General features: G+C 37.1%; 2 protein-coding genes across 7 annotated transcripts; both read right to left on the reverse strand.

The window, feature by feature from the left end:
- Positions 1 to 355: 355 nt before the first annotated feature.
- Positions 356 to 3,144, reverse strand: LOC112277838 (enolase 1, chloroplastic). Its single transcript, XM_024510627.3, has 6 exons — positions 2,656 to 3,144; positions 2,197 to 2,504; positions 1,375 to 1,847; positions 1,087 to 1,233; positions 889 to 939; positions 356 to 705 (listed from the first exon to the last, which is right to left on the reverse strand). The coding sequence occupies exons 1-6, from the start codon at positions 3,072 to 3,074 to the stop codon at positions 637 to 639; spliced, it is 1,467 nt and encodes a 488-aa protein (XP_024366395.1). The 5' UTR covers positions 3,075 to 3,144; the 3' UTR covers positions 356 to 636.
- A 529-nt stretch (positions 3,145 to 3,673) lies between these two features.
- On the reverse strand, positions 3,674 to 8,395 carry LOC112277847 (magnesium transporter MRS2-I). 6 transcript variants are annotated; one of them, XR_016501848.1, is made up of 12 exons: positions 8,166 to 8,395; positions 7,453 to 7,729; positions 7,122 to 7,151; positions 6,711 to 6,909; positions 6,004 to 6,125; positions 5,632 to 5,706; positions 5,174 to 5,413; positions 5,031 to 5,075; positions 4,847 to 4,891; positions 4,435 to 4,562; positions 4,191 to 4,310; positions 3,674 to 4,019 (listed from the first exon to the last, which is right to left on the reverse strand). XR_016501848.1 is itself a non-coding variant. In XM_024510642.3 (12 exons), exons 2-12 carry the CDS (start codon positions 7,678 to 7,680, stop codon positions 3,933 to 3,935), a joined length of 1,221 nt encoding a protein of 406 aa, XP_024366410.1. In that variant the 5' UTR covers positions 7,681 to 7,729; positions 8,166 to 8,395; the 3' UTR covers positions 3,674 to 3,932. The 6 variants fall into 6 exon arrangements, 3 of the variants coding, with proteins under 3 accessions (XP_024366410.1, XP_024366415.1, XP_024366403.1); XR_002968526.3 differs by having other exon boundaries at positions 5,031 to 5,060; positions 7,453 to 7,736; XR_002968524.3 differs by having other exon boundaries at positions 7,453 to 7,736.
- Positions 8,396 to 20,515: the final 12,120 nt, after the last annotated feature.

Raw genomic sequence — 20,515 nt, forward strand, 5'->3', positions numbered from 1 at the left:
AATTGGAGCAAAATGTGTCTCAGTACAAACGTCCAAGTGCGTATTACGACATTCTATTGAGAAATTTTTCAACTAGAAAATTGGTTATAAACAGCTTGGTTGCAAAATGCAATAGTATTGTCGGAATGAGCAGATGTTCTTGTTTTTATATATCACATACTTCATCACATAGTGAAAAACTAGTAATGTGTACAGATACAAAATCACATTTTAAAATCTCTACGCTCCATGGTCGATGAACAAATGTATGAGCTGGTTACAATTAGAGTTTTCCGATATTGGTACAGTTTGAAAAAGCCATCTAAAATAAATGACTGATATCATCCCAGGAAAGGTCGTACTGGTGCAACGGAAAAAAGTAAATTAAGTCATTTTACTCGCATTTCCGTCCCAATTAAAGTAAGCTGACAATGAAAGACTGGCACAATACCGTTAAATCAAGAACTGATCGAGAACATGACAGAGCATTACAACTCCTAGCGATAAGATGAACTTCACTCCTCACCAATACTCCGCCCGTTCAATTCAACAATCGAGCTGTACCCAGATGGGACTTTTGACTACGTGAACATTGTCCTCTCAAAATTAGCATTGAATTGCTTCAAACTCGTGGTCACTAAGAGTTCTATCCTTCCTTTAGAGAGGTTGTCTGAAGCTCTGTCCTGCGTAACGGACATTGCCGAGCTCCTCCTCTATCCGCAGCAACTGAAAGAATCACGACATTTGTCAGAACTACTAAAAAACGAGTAGTTCATAATGAGATCATTCAGAAGATGAAGCAGGATGTTTACGCAAATCAAGTCGTGTGTTTTTTCATGCAGTTCAGGAAATATGTGCACGCAGTTAAGAATCAAGAACAAACAACAGCAGTTTAAGTACAGAAAATACCTGGTTGTATTTGGCGAGACGCTCACTTCGGCAAGGAGCTCCAGTTTTGATCTGAGTAGGAAATTAGTGTCAGATCCTCAGGCAAAAACAAGAAAGCAACTAAGCTGATCGAAAAACGCAATAGCAGAAACAGTTGCATAACAAGGACACTAGTTACACAAGGGTAATTCATGGTGAAACTTGAAGAAATCGGAATACCTGTCCGCTCGCAAGGCCCACAGAGAGGTCAGCAATAAAAGTGTCTTCAGTCTCTCCACTTCGGTGGCTGACCATAACACCCCAACCGGCTGCCTTGGAATCCAGGGCAGCTTGAATGGACTCCGTTACAGACCCGATTTGATTTACCTGCGCGATACAGTTAGAAAAAATGAAGACATTTACTTTCATGCTTTAATGAGCTTCATAAAACAGCATTCTCTAAATTTAAAGCGAAGATAAAATGGAGCTAACATAATCTGGTGTCTTCTGGAATCACGAACAGCATACCTTCAACAACAGAGCGTTGCAGGCTTGCTTTGAGATAGCCTCAGAAATTTTCTTGGGGTTAGTAACAAGAAGGTCGTCGCCAACGATTTGGGTATCAATGCTCGAAGTCAGAGCTGTCCATGAAGACCAGTCGTCTTGATCATACGGATCTTCGATGGACACTATGGGAAAATCGCGTACAAATTCCCTGTAAAGATCACCTAGGGCTTGCCCTGAAAGAACCTTGCTGCCATCATTTGGCTGTTCCTTGAAGTCAAGATCATATTTCCCGTCTGCTGTCAAAAATTCGGAAGCCGCGACATCCATACCGATTTTCACCTTGCCAGTGTATCCAGCCTTCTCGATGGAGTCGACCAGGAGAATAAGTCCCTCCCGATTGTCCTGGATATTTGGAGCGAAACCTCCCTCATCACCCACATTACACGCATCTTGCCCGTACTTCTTCTTGATGATGCCCTTCAGCACATGATACACTGTCCATAGATAGAAAACGAGTTTCAGAATTCAGATAACGACCTCACAAAGGAAGATTAGTGTTTGCAACACTGCAAAAAGACTCACAGTGGAGTTACTGCAGCTTATTACAGAACTATACGATGCATCCCTATAGTTGAATTCAAGTTCCTCAGTAAAAACCATCAAGAAGCGAGAACACAAGTGTTATCAAACTAAAAGGTCTATAGAATGACGATCTTATCCAGTCGTTTGTACTCAAAAGGTCGAGGATTTGGGTATTCTTGTAAGCAAGACGAAACGAACAAATGGCTTAATACTTCTAATTGGTTTGATGAAAGGCAGCAAGAAATAGTGATAATGCAATACCTTCACAACCCATTTGCATGGCTTCCTTGAACGAGGATGCACCAACAGGCAGAATCATAAACTCTTGCATTGCAAGCTTGTTACCAGCGTGGCTACCACCATTGATGACGTTCAGGGCAGGTACAGGCATGACTAGCTCCTTAGTACCAGAGATCTCTTGGATATGGCGGTACAATGGCACGCCTTTCGCACCAGCTCCAGCGCGACAAACGCTCAAAGACAAACCCAAGATGGCATTGGCGCCCAGGTTACCCTTGTTGGGCGAGCCATCCAATTCTAGCATTACGCTGTCAATCTCCTTCTGATTCCTGCGATTTCCACCAATATACAGTTATCCAAACCCTCCCAGCAATAATCTCATCACACACCTGTACCAACCAGCACGAGCTGCTACCAAGTTCAATGCAAGATCACTCTGTATACCAATTCATCCTCCCAAACTGCCCGCAACCAACTCACCGAGTATCAAGCCCCACAAGCTTCTTCGCCAATACATTGTTAATATTATCCACAGCCTTCAACACACCCTTGCCTCCGAAAACCTTCTTATCCCCGTCCCTAAGCTCCAATGCCTCGTAAATACCCGTCGACGCGCCGCTGGGCACGGCAGATCGGTAGCAACGGTCTGTCACCAAGTCAACCTCCACGGTCGGATTTCCCCTGCTATCAATAATCTGCCGCGCGGAAATACTCTTAATCTTGGAGGCAGCGTCCGCCTTCACTGGGGTGGTCACCTGCGCCACAGCTTGCACCTTAACAGTCCGTCGCTTCGGCGCCAGGCTCACAGCAGCAGGGGACGCGAACTCCCCACAGCTACCCGTCCAGAATGACGACTTGCAAATTGCCATCCTCGCCATTGTGCCCTCCAAAGCAGCCATGAGTGTAGCTGTAGATTGCTCCCAACGAAGTGCAAGTGCGCGAGGCGATTGTCCCGAACGAACTCACGAAACTGGATATAACATCCTAGGGCTTGACGCAAGGGGGACTATAAGACCTAGGCGCGGGCGGAACAAACGAGTTCCGCGTCCCATGACCCCGTTTCTGCAGCTGACCTTTCATGCACTTTTTGCCGTTGATGGGAGGCTCCAGTGTCCACCAATGGTTCGTAATAATAGACGGGCCTGCCCGAGGAATGATGAATCTGGGAGTCAGAAAACGGGGCCGGAGTTGTCGATGAGAAGTGTGGGCCCCAGAGAAAGGCGAAGATAGACCCTGCGAATGAATCAAGAGGTAATTCCTGAACGAATACTATTTCTTAGACGAATATCCTCGTAACCATTCAGTGGACACTACCTAGTGTGCGGTAGAATGGTCTAGAATGTAACGTCGTGAAGATTTGAGGTGAATCCGCAAGTATATTCTTGCAGGGAGGTCTTAACGCCGACCAAGGTTGTCATTGATGGGTGAATTGCACAGCGAAAATGGATTACTCAGTTTACATCATATATTGATAGAATTGAGCGAAGTGAGAGGGAGGTGGCTCAAGTGCGGTGGACTTTATTGCAAAATTATCATCTCTTTTTACTCTTCGCAAGGTCGCAGAGTGATACAATTGTACGAGGTTACACCATTTAGCCAGCTTCACGAGAACTATATTCTGCTGATAAAATCGATGGATCTCAGAAATTGAAACAATATACTTCCTTTGAAGCAAGTAGCCACAAGAGATTCATAGTGGGTTGTAAATAAAGAGTGGTGGTACAAGAGCATTCGTGTAGCCTGCTCTGGGACGAAACTTAAGTTCCAATGAGGTGCTTGTAACGTGCGTAGCCTAAGACGGCGATGAACACCACCAAGCAGGCAATTGTCGTAGTCACGACCACCTGATGTGCAGCACCGAGCCATCAGATTAGAACAGGATCAATCGAAAATCTGTGATAGTAATGAATGAGGTGTAATCTGAAGGCGATTCTCTGTACGAGCATCAAACTGATTCTTCAGCATGCGCAAATATCACAGCAAATAAACAAGACTAGGTTTAATATTTTGCATACCCATGTGAAGGCCTCTTCATGATTTTCATTCCACTCATAGGGAATATTCATACCAAATATACCAGCAACAAGGGAGAAAAGAGCCACCACTACAGTAGCCGAGCTGAGTATCAACTCCAACTGCAGAAACCAGAAAGTCCATTCAAAAGAAGAGTTTAAAAACCATTCACATTTCAAAGAACAAATACTTCACAAGATGAAGTGGCAAAACCAACAGAGTGAAGGACACGAAATCGTGAAGTACCTGGATAAGCTGATTTCTATGGTTGTCAAGCTGTTTGGAAAAAGCGGAAACAGTGAAGGCATCAGAACAGCGCAAATATACGATCATAAGACAGCTGCCCTAAATTTGTTCTTTCTGCGGACAGTCATCTGCAATTAAACAGTACAAACATATCGCTACGATCAAAAGAGTTAATTCAAATTATTGTCATGCCTATCAATGCCTGCACGTTGAAGTGCCAAGTAAGCAAATTCGCGTCTTTCTAACATGGCTTCCAATTGATACTAATCATGCATTCGAGGACATGGCGGCGGATTTCGTCCACTAACAACATCAAACTACACAAAAGACAAACGCAAGCTGGAAACCCTCTCCCCTCTTCCTCTCTTAACGGATAAAGTGGACAGCTACATATACGTGGCATAGCTGATACCTGTATGTTGATGTAATCCTCTGTATCATCAATGTATTCTCGAAGCTGACGAGAAGAATGCAAAATGTGAGTATTTTAAAAAGCTAGAAGATAAAAATCAAATAGCGAGAAATCAACACAAAGAAACCAAAATAGCAGTAAGGATCGGATGACCATCGATCCTGATAGAAGATAGGATACTTACTGTAGTTAGCTTGTTCAAAGTGCTGTCAATCTGCATAAAATAAGCCTGCATTCAGAACGGCCCGATTTTCAGGTAATGTGGGATACATGCGCTAATCTCAGAACATAACCTTAAATTGGTTCTATCAAGCATAACAAAGGTACCTCAAGAAGCATCTCTAACTCTTCCACGTCATCGGAATCTGTAGCTGTAGCAGTTCCATGGTTAAGACTGATGGCTCCAGTGCCCTTGCTGACCCATGAAGCACGGGATGCGATTGTTGGAGATGTAGGTGCATCAGAACTTCCAGTCGGAGATGAAGATCCATCTCCTCTTTTCCGAGTCAGAAAAAGGTCGGCCATGTCATCATCGTCATCTAGAAGTTGTTCTAATTCATCTCTCACCTGTACACAAGCTAGAATCAATCTCAGTTAAAAAGGATTCCTTTCTGCAAAGTAAAGAGATTACAACGCAGAAAATATTCATAAAGAACGCAGCAAGGAGCCCACACGATATCACTTTGCGAAGAAAAGGTTTTAGAGAAGCCTAAAGCTATTTCATCCTTGCAATTTGGATGATGAAATTTGCACATACATCTAGGAAGGATTTGAAAGCAGAGTACCTTCTGAACTCGGGCATTAAGCCTTGTCATGCTACTCTTCAACTTACGTACGCGGTCCAAATTACGACTACTAATCTGTACTCAGCGACACACAAAAGCATCATAGAAAACAACCCAACATTCAGTAAAAAATAAGGGTACAAGGGAAACCAATTTAGGCTGGCTAAGCAAATTAACCCAACCAAAGGCCTCTAGCGACTACCTCCAGCCCAAGAATTTAATTGAAAAATAAATGAATAGATGAATAAATAATCCTTCAGGCTTCATGTTCAAAGGATGGCACCCGCCATGCTTAAGAAGGTGATCAATTGGAGCCTTGAAATTTGGAAGCAACACTTCAAGAGGGCTCTAAAGTTCAGTATATGAACGAACCTTTTTGGTAAGCTCATCCAGAGCTGGATATGCATTTGTCTCCAACTCAGTGGTGCGTGCATCTAAAAAGCTGCAAATAGCTTCCAAAGCTACCTCCAGCGCCCGAAACTCAAACGGAGGAGCTGCCAGACAACGTTAACTCTGTTAGAACTTCTCATTCGTACCACATACAATTCGAAAGGAATTAACATAACTTATCATTTACACGGAAGATGTCAGTGTACGGATCGAAGGCAATACTATGATGTTTGGCCTTTAAAAATTAAAAACAACCTCTGCAGCCATATGTGAAGACCTTGTTGTAAAAAGGATTCATGGACACAACAAAGACACTATTCTGGTTCATACAAAGACATTAGTCATAAGATCGACGCCAGATGTGCACACCAAGTTTCACAAACTCTAATAGACTTGTCTGACTTCTATTCCATAGCGGAGTCTTTCAAATGTTAGAATGAACAGGTTACGACTGAAATTTTGACCAAGGATTTCCTACCTGGAATTCAAAAATGAAGCGTTCGTGACAAACATCGCATTTTTTTAATACCTATAAACTCCTAAATATAACTATCATATCTAAGTATTAGCGGGCCAACCAATTAAGTACCAAGCATATATTATTTAGCGTAAGAGGGGAGGAATTTTAGATGCTGGATAATCCTACAACAAATACGAACATATTGAGGTATATTTAGACAAAGAATTACCGTCTTTTCCTGGCGTATTATCATCTTGCTTCTCGTGCTGAGGACTCCACGTTGCGCCTTTTCCGGGACCATCCAATTCTTTGCCTTCACCTTCAGACCCCTCGTGACCCAGACTATCAGATCCTTTGGTGGGTAATCGTCTGCAGAGCTCTTCTACGAATGGTATCACAAATTCGTCCGCTGGATTACGCAGAAACACCTGCACAACAATGACTACATTTTAGCCGTTATTTTTTTACTCATAACTCTGCATAACCGCAAGAAGACACATCATGCAAATCTGCCTTCAGGAAGTAAAAGCCTTCAGCATAATATGAATACTATCACAACATTTGGCATTAAGAATGACTCAGCTCAGGTGACACGACTAACCTACACCCAGTGGCACTAAAACAAACAAAAAACACTCACCTCGTCTGCGGTAATGATCGCCTTGATGTGCTGTTCAAAAAACACAAGTACCAGGAGTCAAGTACTTGGTGATTCAAATGAATAAAAGCACAAACAAGTTAAACCTCTTGATTTGAGATTCAAACAATGAAAATCGATTGCTTTAGCAGCGGCGATTAGACGGGATGTAGATGAACTAAACCCAGACACCTAGTCAAACCACGCAACAGGAAGCTAACTGCAAAGACTGAATGTTATTGCATCAGGAAGTCTCAAGAGACGGGCCGAAGGAATGCTCTCTCCCGCTCTAATAAATGGTAGCCGAAAGGAAGAGAGCACAAACAATTCTCACCTCAAGATTGAGCACGATGGCCCGCTCACGCCCCAGAATCGTGGATGGATACGATAAAAGTGGATCCAGAATCCGAAGATCGCGAGCATGAATGCCAACACGATGCATAATTGCGTACTTATCAACTTCTAACACCCTTTTTTCCCCTTCATTGTCCAGAACCATCCATGTCTTTGACGCTTGCTTCTTCTTGGCCAGAACTGCCACATCTTGGTTTAGGCCAGCCATTACTGCTACCCGTACAAATGCGGCTATGAGAATGTCTACATTAGAAAACCTGCAATCTAAAAAACCAAAAATTAAAATTAAAACTACAGAAAATTAAGACAAACCATTACGATAGTGAGAAGAAAAAAATTTAAAAGACAAAACCCTGTGATCCAAACTCCACTTCAGAGAACCAAAATCCCCTTCTATGATCAATAGGGATCATTCAATTCCCATCACCCAATTCCAGGTCTTCTTCGAACTACACCAATCACCAAATACTCTACCGAACCGAACCAAAAACAACAAAAAATATATATGTACCGCTGCAGAAAATCACCCCCGGAAATAAATCATCACCCCTAATTAATTCATTCCCAAAGCCACAACTGAACATCTCAAAAAACCAGAATCACTCTGCTCTGTAGCACCCAAAACATACCACCGCTCTTGACCCTTAATTGCGCCGACCCAATACGCCCAAAGATCGACAAAATGCCACCCACCTTCTACATCTTTACGCACCCTCAAGTCCTCAGCGACGCAGGCTCCATGCTCTCATGCAAAAGCTCCCATCACGCACCCAGAAACCTAACCCTGCCGAGCCCAAGAGGACCCAGAAGCGCCGTGCAGACGCCAGAGTTGCAGGGAGCGCTTGAACATGCAACCGTCGTGGAGGCCGATCGATGATCCCAGCAGCGAATTCGCCTCATCGAGCCCGCAATGGCGACTGCGAAGTTGGTTTCCCTTAGATTCCAACGCCACTCCCCCTTCTTCTCCTCCGTCCCGTCTCCTCAACAGTCCCCGGGCCTGGTTTCACCGAACCTAGACCCCACTCGGCTCGGATCCGCACCAGGACACAAACACCCCGTTCCCACAGCACCACATGGAGTCTCGACTGGGAACGCCTCGATTACGTGGCGTCGGAGTACCTATTTGGGTGAACCCATCCGTTAAAGCAGCTCCAAAGCATTTTTCTTTTTCGACCCAGGAAGATGCTTCCAAATGCCAGGTTGAATAATATTATTCCTAATTAGGGTGGTTTTACTTTTATACCTTCGTTCTTGAATGATTCTAATTTTTTATTTTATTCCCATTTGTTAGCTCAAAGAGTGTTGGGGGGGGGGGGGTTAAGGGGTGGATACCTGTTGGATAATAGCTTTTAAAGTAGCTTTTTAAAGGTAAATGGTGGGTTGCGTGTCCTAAAGGTGGAGAGAATACGTTTCTGTGGCTGTTGTTTTGTGATGGTGAGCTGCACAGCTGTTGGTGTGATGACGATGGCTCCACCTTTGTTCCCACCTCACGGACTGTGTGACTGGATGGATGACCTCGTTCGTGTACGATGTACTACATTCATCTTCAATTGATGAACTTTTATGGATACTTTTCATCCGCCTTTGGGTGGTGAAAGTGGTGATGAACTTATATTTTCGTAACATATTTCATGATGTTGCATTTTATTACTCCTCGAATATGAACACGTAGTGTTTTGAGCATGAGGTGTGATGTGAAAGTGGTCTTGGTGTGAACAGGGAAACTCCACAAATGGGAGTTGTTTGTCTAGCATGAGGCTGCAGTGTAAACGGGCCCGATAACAATGGCACAGTTGCTCGCAGAAACCTTTGTCCATCTTGTGGTTCATATTTTTGAGCGGTGTTTTAAACAGATAGACAAACGGACAGATACCAATTTTTTAATATATAAATATATATATATATATATATGTATTTTTTCACACCCATATCTAAAAGGTAAATTATAGTAAATAAAAATTCTAAAGTGGTGCCTACTTTTTGAGATTTATAATTGTACGTATTGTAATATCCAAATTCCTTTATGAATATCACATACTAAAATTTAGTTGAAATTAAGTGTTCGCAAAATTTACTGACACGATTTTAAAAAATAAAATAAAATAAATAGAATTTGTACCAATTTTCAAAATTGACATTTCAAGATGAATTTACTGCTTAAAACACAAAAAACGAGTTTATAAACAGTTATCAAGAATTGCAATAATTTTTTGCACTAAAGTTTTAATAACATGTGTTTAGTTTTTATTTTTTCAAAAATCTTGCAGATAATTTATTTATAAAGAATAATAGTTTAAAATCAAATAACTTAGTACTTTATTTCTTTGTAAGAAATAAAACTAGTTCAATATATAGTTGCTGTGATTTGATTTTTTTAATCTCTTAAAGCTGGAAAACACTGCAGTGAATTTCAAAATGCTAATTTTAATTTGATTCCTAATTACTCTTTAAAATGTAATGAGTGAACGAATCTTTTTTTTATGGTGCTTTCCACTATACTGAATGAAGAAATTTATTGGATCAATGAATTAGTGCAATGATCTATGTTTTGTAATTTCTATATCACTTTATTTATATACTAACACTGGAGGCCATTGATTTTGTTTAGAAGTTATATTTTTATAGTAAAGTATTGATTCATTAATACATAAAATAGTATATTAAATCATGGTTTTAGTTTGGAATTTATCCTGTTTTTTTTTGTAAAAGAAGTAAAATTTCATTGTTTTTTAATGAATATAAAATGTTTCTCTTGGTTTGCAGCATTGTAAGATATTGTAAGAGAATAATTTATTGTTTAAGTTTCATTACAAATATGGTACTACTAATGCCACCACAATTTTTGCTATTACCACCACATCTTCATGAAATTTTTAATTCAATTTTAATCAAAAATTTCTTCTTTCTACTTCTAAAACAACCATTTTATAATAAATCAATACATAAATTTGAAATATAAACAATTGTTTTTGATTGGCACAAAGAAAAAGAAGAAGAAAAAGAAAAAAAATGTTAATTGGGTGGAAAATCGTAGTAGCAATAGCAAAAGTTGTGGTGACATTAGCAAAACCCTATAGTACATAAAAATAAAGGGAATTGTTAAATTGACTTAGGCATTTACTAAATTCATCTACTCATCCTAACCATTATCAAAAAATTCTCTATTGTTGGATCTGCAAACCAATAGAAATAGAAGCTCAAGAAATTTATATAGTTATTATAAATATAACTTGTTTGAGATATTTTTTCAATGATCTTAACTTAATATCTTGTTATTTTTTTTTAATATAATGACTACAATATATTTACATTTTTTTTTAAAAATAATTACATGACTTTTATTGGTGCTTTGAAATGTTCGACTTCTTAAATTGGGATAATGATTTTTTAGTTAAAATAAAATTTTACCTAATTTTTTCATGAAAATCATTTTGAATTCTTTAATTTTTTATTTTAACATATAAATCCAATTATTATGCCTCATGATATGTTTTAATTTGTATTTAATAGATACAACCTTCCAATAAATAACCAAACATAAACATATAACATTTCTGAATATTGAGACAACCAAAAAAAATACAAATAGTTTGAATAAAATCATGTATATATCTTTTTTTTATTTGCTTTGTCATTAAATACATTTATTAGCATTTTATACTTTTTCATCTAAATCTACTCTGCAAATTTGCATAGAATTTGTTTTTAATCAAAAAATAAAGTAGAAAAAAGATAATGTATTACAGTTTTTATTATTATTATTTATTGTTGTTGAAAACTGACAAAAAAAAAATTTACTTTTTTGATATTTAAGACATACGTACATAAATACATAAATACATAATAAAATACACATGTGAATGTGTGCATGGACGTGTATATAAATAAAGCTTTATTGTGAGATATAAAATTTATTATAATTTTCACTTAAATTCAAATTAAATGAAAAAATTTGGAAATTTAAGCATTATAACCTTTGAAGTTTATAAAAAAATTATACTGCTGAGAACTTTGACTTCCATTGTTTTTTGTTCCCGGCTGATGTGGCATGTTGGGTATTTTTTATCCTTTCAATCAAATACACTAAAATTCACGATTTTTCTAAGACTTATTTTAAGCATAATAAGGAAAATAATCTTATTAGAGTTTTAATAGTAATACTATAATTAACATTAACCTCACGAAACAGGAAATTCAAATAACATAATCTACATTAGTCAAAACGTGTATTATTGAAGACTGAGTTGGATGGAAGTTCATCGCTTCCGTGAGAAGAATGGATGAATGTCGACCACTCTGGTAGGTGACGGAGTCCAAGCACGGCGAGAGGCCACCGCACGAAGACGACCGCAGACGCGCGGCTCTTTGCTCGCCGTTGTCTTCGCCGTCGAGTTGTGAGTCTGCGGCGTTTTGCTGCGAAGGTGGTTACTATATTCATGCGTGAGCACCCAGGATCACCAATGCTTCGGATCGGCGGCGTCTCAAATGAAGCCACTGCTGAAACAGGTGCGTCCAGCATCAGTTTGATATCGACACGTGCGATTACTCAACTTCCTGGGCATAGATTCCACGGCATAAAATCGTTGGTCCTGATGCGATGCTGTTGCAAGCAAAGATCGCTGGAATCCATGGCAGCCTACAGCGAGGGGGTGGTACTACAGGCGATTGTGAACAGTAAGGAATTCGTGAGCGAAAAGCCGTGTAGGGGTCAGTTCCCTGCTTGAGCCATGTAGAGAATTCGAGGGCCCACGTGAGATAAAATTGAGACTGTGTGAGCGATTCTAGAGTTGTCCGAGTCTGGAGATCACCTGGGGTCATCCTGGAAGCGAGATTCGGTCCCAAACCTATTGCCCCGACAGTCGGCGATTTTTGGGCATGTTTTGATGGGCTTAGTTTTTTAATAATTTTTTATTTTTTGTTTTTATTTTTTTGTATCGTAGATGCTATAGGCTACATCTGAAAACGGGAAATACTGTATTACCGTTCTCTGCAACAAATCTGAGACTAAAGATTAATGACTTCTTTTTCCTTATCCCTGCGTAAGATCGCCGGTGAGATGCGCAGAGAAGTAGCACGCATCAAACTATTTATCCAATGCAGCTGTGTCAAAGCATACCACGTCCAACTTAATTGCCACCCTAAAAGACTCCAACGAGTGAAAGTTGCAGGTCATGAACTATCTTCGAGAAGCCGCAATTCTGCATGACTCCATGAGGAACCCGGCATGCTCCAAGTAACCGCTAATTTGTGTAGCTACCAGAGGCGAATGAACGCAAGACCATGTAGTTTGTGCGCTTCAAGTTGTGCAATCCTGTCGAAGGAAATGATCCAATTTGCAGAGATAGTCGAGTGCACAATCTCGCGGATCTCGAAACACCCACCTAGACAAAATAAAAAGGTGTCATGGACATGGTCTTGCAAGTGACTCAAATTACTTCAGTGACGTCCCAACCGATGTATGTCTAGCCTCTTCGTGAAACCCAGCCGAATCGGCTGCAAAACAACGCTGTCACTCGGCCCTCCCTCACAGAGCCTGCAATTGCCAGGATTTACACCCTCATTGTTGCTGTGCACATGTACTTAACAGCGGAGATATCAGCTCACTGATATTATTTACCATTCTCTGCATGACTTTCCATTTACACTACCAATGCATAGTTAGTTGATACATAGTGGTTGGTAGTTCAAGTTTCGATAGTTAAATTTAGGAATAATACTTCTTTTACTATGTTGGCATTCCCTTGTGCCATGTTATCATTACATTAGCTTTAGAAGATTTTCAACAAGTTGGATATTAATGAGGTACTGAAGGTATAAAAAAAATAACAAAACATAATAAAAATCCACAATAAAAGATCACAAAAGATAAAAAAATAAAGAAAAGTGTCTACCTAGTAAATATTTTGTTTTTACTATTAGGTGGACATCTACCATTGATTATTCATTTTATTTAGCTTTTGTATTGCTGATGTATTTGTGTTAGTAAATATTTTGTTTTTACTACTAGGTGGACATCTACCATTGATTATTCATTTTATTTAGCTTTTGTATTGCTGATGTATTTGTGTTGGCAATTATTGTTGTGTTTTTGTTGTGGTTTTTATAACTTTCCACCTCATTAGTATCCAACTTATTGAAAAACTTGTAACACTAGTATATTATTAATGTGGCACATGGAGATATCTATATAGCAAAAAAGGGTTGTCTATTTAGTCCACCTATCAATTTCTTAAATTTATATATATATATATATATATATATATATACATATCTTATGAAAGTTAGCGAAGAATTCATGATTTTTTTAGTGATTTTTTATCAGAAAAAAAATGGTATATATGTTTCTTGACCAAAGTCTATGAAATATTTAATTTTTAAAGAAATTTGTATTCTTTTATGCTATTCTAGTCTTGTGATTTTTTCTTTTGAAAATTATAAGTTTTAAATTAATATTCTAAGTGCACTTAAAAAATATTTATGATTTTAAAATTTCATTAATAATTTATTATAGCTAAAAATATCAAAAGTATAATAATTATAAATTTAATTGTAAATAATATTTTTTTGAAGCAAAGAATCTATAAGCATTAATGTGAGAAATTTCTATAAAATTTAATTCAAATAGAATTCAACAAGCTATGTATGTTTTACTTGCAAGAAGTGAGAATAAATTTATAACTATTGTCTATGTTTATAAGTTTTTTAATATTATTTTAGAAAATATCTTACATATTAATTACCTTAAATATAGATGTACTATTGTCACTTCTTTAGAAGAAATATACACTAGAATTTAATATTTATGTCAAGAAGTTGTATACTTTAAGATAAATAAGTACAAATATATCAACTTCACAGGTAAATTTATAAAGAATTTGCCACCAAATATACAAATGAGTCAAAGATCAATCTATTAAAAAAATCCAATAGAAAAAGATTATAATTTTATAGATTTGTACAACAAGTCAAGCTCTTCTTTTAATCATATCTTTCTTGATACTAGAATAGTGTCAATTAAGTAAGATTTTTAGACACACTTTTATTTGAAAGTATTTTTTTTTTAGTTTTTATTTTTATGAAGCAAAGATTCATTATATATATATATATATATATATATTTAAACTTATTTTTTGAAGCATATATGATTGTGTTGGAAGACAAAAATAAAACAAGTGTGGCAAAAATATGACTATAGTCTTTATAAGAAGGGACATATTTAATTATTATCTATAACACTAAATTCTAATAACTTCCTTGCAATAAGAAATATAATAATAAGGCTCTTATCAACTAATTTAGATATGGCTTAAAAGCTAATATTAATGATCTATTATTGATAATGCCAAAAGTAGATTCATTAAAATTATTTATCACTTAAGCAATTACATGCAACAATTCGAAATATACACAAAAGAAAGATTTGCATAGAGACGGAAAAATCAAGTAATGATAGTAAATTCTAAGACTTTAGAAATTTATTCATTAAAGCTAATATTAATGAGAACTAATGTAATCTAATTCAAATAATTATTATCAAAGAAAAAAATATATATTGTTGTAAAAAATTATATTTTTATTGTATAAAAATAAATTATAAATACAAGATTTTTGTATCAAATCAAGTAAATTTAAGATATAGTGTATAAATTAAAACATGAAAAATTTTAATATAAAAACAAATAGTTAAAGTAAAGACCTTGCAATATAAAAACTTTAGATCACATTTATCAAATATAAGTTGTACGCTACAATTTAAACTTGTAAATAATTTTAAACTTCTTGTAATTTTTGAATTGTAAAGTGTGAGTTTACAACTTAAGAACTTTTAGGATATAAAAACTTAACATATTTTGTAGACTAATGCTTTGTTTTGCAACAAAATTAATATTATCACAAAAGATCCTATTGCCTCATCTGAACATTATTAATATGAAACCTCTTGCATCTAGAAATGTTATAGAAGAGACCAAGCTTTTGAAGTTGATATTTGAAGATTAAATATCAAATATGATTGTTAACATTGTTTAATATTCTTCAAATGAAGTGATAATTAGTATTTCTTGGTTTGAGATATAAAATCTTGATATTAATCAAAAATTAAAAAAATATATATCACTTAAGATTTTATTTAAACACCAAAAAACCATATATATATATATATATATATATATATATATATATAATTGATCTTAAAAAAAGTGTCAAGGACAAGAACTTGATAAAGACAAATAAACAAGTGAGACTTTTCTTAAACAAAGATGATAAAATAGAAATAACTCAATATGTATATTAAGAAAGAAATTGGAATGGCTATTGTCAAAAGACAAGAAAACTGGAGATCCTTGAAATTAGACTAGAAGCAAGAAATGAATTGAGAAGAGTGAAGAGGGCTTCACTCTTGTCTCTATATATACTATTTAACTAAGGGCTACATGGCGATGTTCTATAGGACCTTCAATATGTCTTGACTTTGTAGGACACATGCCTTGACTTACAAGGTAAGTTTTTCTACGTGTGGACCACATAGTTAGCTTAGTCTTCAAGCTAACAACATGTGTGGCACATGGCCAACTTTTTGACCACGTTTCTAATCCAAAAAGTCTATTAAAGACACCTATAAAGTCAAAGCAGCATCTATGAAGCTTCTAAGAAGCTTTTATAATAAATATTATAGAATTAACTTATTTTTACCTATTTTTACTTAATTCTATCTATTTATACATGTAGTTATTGGCTTATATGCATATGTTCTTGACATTATCTCTTCTTCTAGGGACAAGTTTCATGAGGAGAAGTCATCATATATTGAGGAAATCTATGATGTAACAAATTGTATTTGCCACATACTCTGATCTTTGTTCCCTTCGAAGATGATTGATAGGGCCTCTCAACCATCAATAATGTCCTATACTAGGACAGGAAGACTACCCAATTATTTGATCATTGTTCAGGCCTTCATAACTTCCTTCAAATAAAACATTTGGAACACCGTCAAAAGTTGTTGCTACCTCTAGTAAAATCACCAAACATCGAGAGTCTCTTCCAAGGTCGTGATACCAAACACATTGTATCTCACCATCTATTTGAAGAATAACATGTCATTCTTGAGGATTTTCATCTTGATGTCAAGGACAAAGACTCGATGAGGGAAAATATACACAAAAAGGCTATCTCGATATAATAAGTCAAAATATAAACAAGTAGGTATATTAAAAGGAAACTGGAATGGCTATTGCCACAAGACAAGAAACTAAAGACTCTTGAACCTGGACTAGAAGCAAGAAAGGAGTTGACAAGAGTGAAGAAGCCTTCACTCTTGTCTCTATATATACTATCTAACTAGGGGCTACGTGGCGACGTTCTATAGGACCTCCAATATGTGTTGACTTTGTAGGACACATGCCTTGACTTACAAGGCAAGTTTTTCTACGTATGGGCCACATAGTTAGCTTGATCTTCAAGCTAACAACATGTGTGGTACATGGCCAACTTGTTGACCACGTTTCTAATCCAAAAAGTCAATTAAAGACACCTATGAAGTCAAAGCAGCATCTAGGAAGTTTCTAGGAAGCTTCTATATTAAATATTATAGAATTAACTTACTTTTATCTACTTTTACTTACTTCTACCTATTTCTATATGTGATTATTAGCTTACATGATTATGGCCGTGACATTACCCCCCCCTTCTAGAGACGAGTTCCACGAGGAGCGGTCATCATATGTTGAGAAAATCTATGATGGGACGAATTGTATTCGCCACATACTCTGATCTCTGTTCTCTTCGAAGATGATTGATAGGGCCTCTCAACCATCTAATTAGCGTCACAAATGCAAAGAAGTTACAAACAAGGATAGGAAATTGAATGTTATCTTACCTCAATCTTGTCTCTTTTATAAGAGAGATTTTCATCTTGGTTTTGATGGATGTCGTTGATGAAAATCTTTGACTTTAGCTGATGCATTTGCTAGATTCCTGGATGGCTCCCATGTGCGTTCACTAATATCATATCCGCGCCAATGAACAAGATATTCCAGCTTATTTCGGCGCCGCCTTGAGTCTAATATCTCTTCCATCTCAAATTCTTCATTATTATCTACTTCTATAGGAGGCGGTGGCATTTGTCTTCTTCCTTGTATATCCACTGTCTTATATGGTTCAAGAAAAGACACGTGGAATACAAGATGGATCTTCATTGACTCCGGTAGATATAACCGATATGCAACTGGGTTGATCTGTTCAGAAACAGAAAAGGGGCCAAGCCTACGATAGTCCCACTTGTCACAAGGTCGAGTAGTCTTGATATTGCGACGAAGTAGCCATATCTTATCACCCACGTTGAGTTGTGGTTGCTCCTTACGATATAGATCTGCATTTATCTTTTGTCGTTCTTGAGCTTCCTTCAATTGCGTCTTCATTATTGCATGTAACTCTGACAACCAATTTGCCATATCTTCTGCTGCAGGATTATCAACTTTTGAAAAATCAAAAGTATCAAGTCGTGGATGATAGCCATAATTGGCAAAGAAAGGTGTTTGTTGCGTGGAAGAATGTACCGTATTATTATAAGCAAACTCTGCCAATGGCAGAAGGGTTGTCCAATCATCTTGTTGGTAGTTGATAGTACACCTTAAATATTGCTCCAAGACTTGTTTTACATGCTCTGTTTGTCCATCAGTTTGAGGATGGAAAGCCGAAGATAGCTTTATGTCCACTTTTAAAATCTTGAAAAGAGTCCTCCAAAATCTTGACACAAATTGAGTTCCCCTATCCGATATGATATCTTTAGGTAATCCATGATAGCGATAGATATTATCAATGAAAAGCTTAGCTGTTTCTTTACCTGTGATAGATTTTGTACATAGCACAAAATGTGCCATCTTGGTGAAACGATCTACTATCACAAATATAGAATCATAAGATCTTGAGCTTGGAAGATCTGTGATGAAATCCATAGAAATAGAAGACCATGGTTGCTCTGGTATAGGTAATGGTTGAAGAAGTCCGTAAGGTCGATGACGAGGAATTTTTGATCTTGAACAAATATCGCATGATTGTACAAAGTCTTTGATTGACTTCCACATTTGTGGCCACCAAAAATCTCTTGATATGAGTTCCAAAGTCTTATTATATCTGAAGTGCCCTGCTGCTGGAAAGTCATGACGTGCTTGAAGAACACGTAAACGTGCTTCTCCTTCTGGAACATATAGGCGTCCTTCAAAATATAATAGATTATTCTTGAACTCGAACTTAGAAGGATTATGAGACTTCGAAGAATTATTCTCGATATCATGAACAAGAGGGTCTGAGGGCATTCTGGACAGGATTTGCTTGAGAAAAGTTGAATCAACAGTCAATGTTGTTTTCATTGCTCGAAGATGAAATTGCTCCGGTTTCAAGAGGACCGTTCTTTGTTGCTCAAAAGCTGCATCTCCTTCTTTTGGTACAAAATAAGAACGTCTAGATAGGGCACCGGACAAACCTTGTTGTTTTTCTGGCCGATAAGTGATAATGAACTCAAATCTTGACAAAGACATATTCCAACGAGCTTGACGACGATTCAATACGCGTGTTGACATGAAATACTCGAGGTTCTTGTGATCTGTATACACAGTGACTGGACTAGAAGTGCCTTCTAGATAATGTTGCCATTCTTGAAAGGAATCCACGATCGCAAGAAGTTCTTTATCGTGGATCTCATAATTGATCTCGGCTGCTGAGAATTTTCTTGAATGAAAAGCTATTGGATGAAGTTTGTCATCTGATTCCATTTGTGATAAAACTACACCCAAGGCAAAATCTGATGCATCTGTTTCCATAAAAAATGCCTTGGAAAAGTCAACATGATATAAGATTGGTGCAGAGACAAACGATGTCTTTAAGGCTTCAAATGTTGCTTCCGCTTCTTGATTCCATTGGAATTTATCTTTACTAGTCAAGTGTGTAAGTGGAGCTGCAACTCGTGAAAATTCTTTGATGAAGATCCGATAGTAATTGGCAAATTCCAAGAAACATTGGACATCTCTTACTGTCCTTGGAATCTTCCAATCCATGATTGTTTGGACTTTCTTAGAATCCATCATGAGACCATCATTTGAAATGATGTATCCTAAAAAGTCAACTTGAGTAGTGTGAAATACACACTTTTCCATTTTGGCGTAGAATCCTCCATCTCTAAGTTTTTATAATACTTGACGAACATGTATTTCATGTTCTTCGACGTTTTTAGAATAGATCAGGATATCGTCTAGATAGCAGACGACAAAATTGTCTAAGAATTCACGAAATACATCATTCATGAGATGTTGAAAAGCAGCTAGTGCATTCGTGAGTCCAAAGGGCATGACATTATATTCGAAATGTCCATACCTGGTTCGAAACGCAATCTTCCATTCATCTCCTTCTTTGATCCGTACTAGATTATATGCTCCTCTTAGATCTATTTTTGTATAGATCTTAGCTTGATTCAACTGGTCAAGGAGTCCTGATATCAAAGGTAATGGATACTTGTTCTTGATTGTGATCTTGTTGAGTCCTCGATAATCAACACACATTTGTAAAGATCCATCTTTTTCCTTTACGAATAGAATTGGAGCTCCTGCTGGAGATTTTGAATGGTGTATGAAATTCTTCGCTAAATTCTCGTCAATATATGTCTTGAGTTCAGCCATCTCATCTTGCGATAAACTGTAAATTGGTCCAAATGGTGGCTGAGTTCCTTCCTTAAGGTCGATTGAACAATCATATGGGCGATGCTCAGGAAGAATATCTGCATTCTTTTTCTCAAAAACGTCTTGATACTCCTGATATTGACTTGGAATGCCACTTGAAGTCTTTACGTTTTCAGAAATAGGTGCAGCATAAATAGCAAAAGTTGATCCTTCTTTTGCTGCGTGTATAAATGCTTTTGCACCTATCAGTACGGGTTTTACTATACTAGACTTATAATTTTTTACTTGGTTGATAGAACTATTAATAAAGCTCTAGAAAAAGTCAAGTTTACGTGAATTCCAATCTATTCGAGGGTTATATTTTTCTAGCCA

Source organism: Physcomitrium patens, chromosome 2 (assembly GCF_059467195.1).
Source record: "Physcomitrium patens ecotype Gransden chromosome 2, ASM5946719v1, whole genome shotgun sequence".
Classification (NCBI taxonomy): domain Eukaryota; kingdom Viridiplantae; phylum Streptophyta; class Bryopsida; order Funariales; family Funariaceae; genus Physcomitrium; species Physcomitrium patens.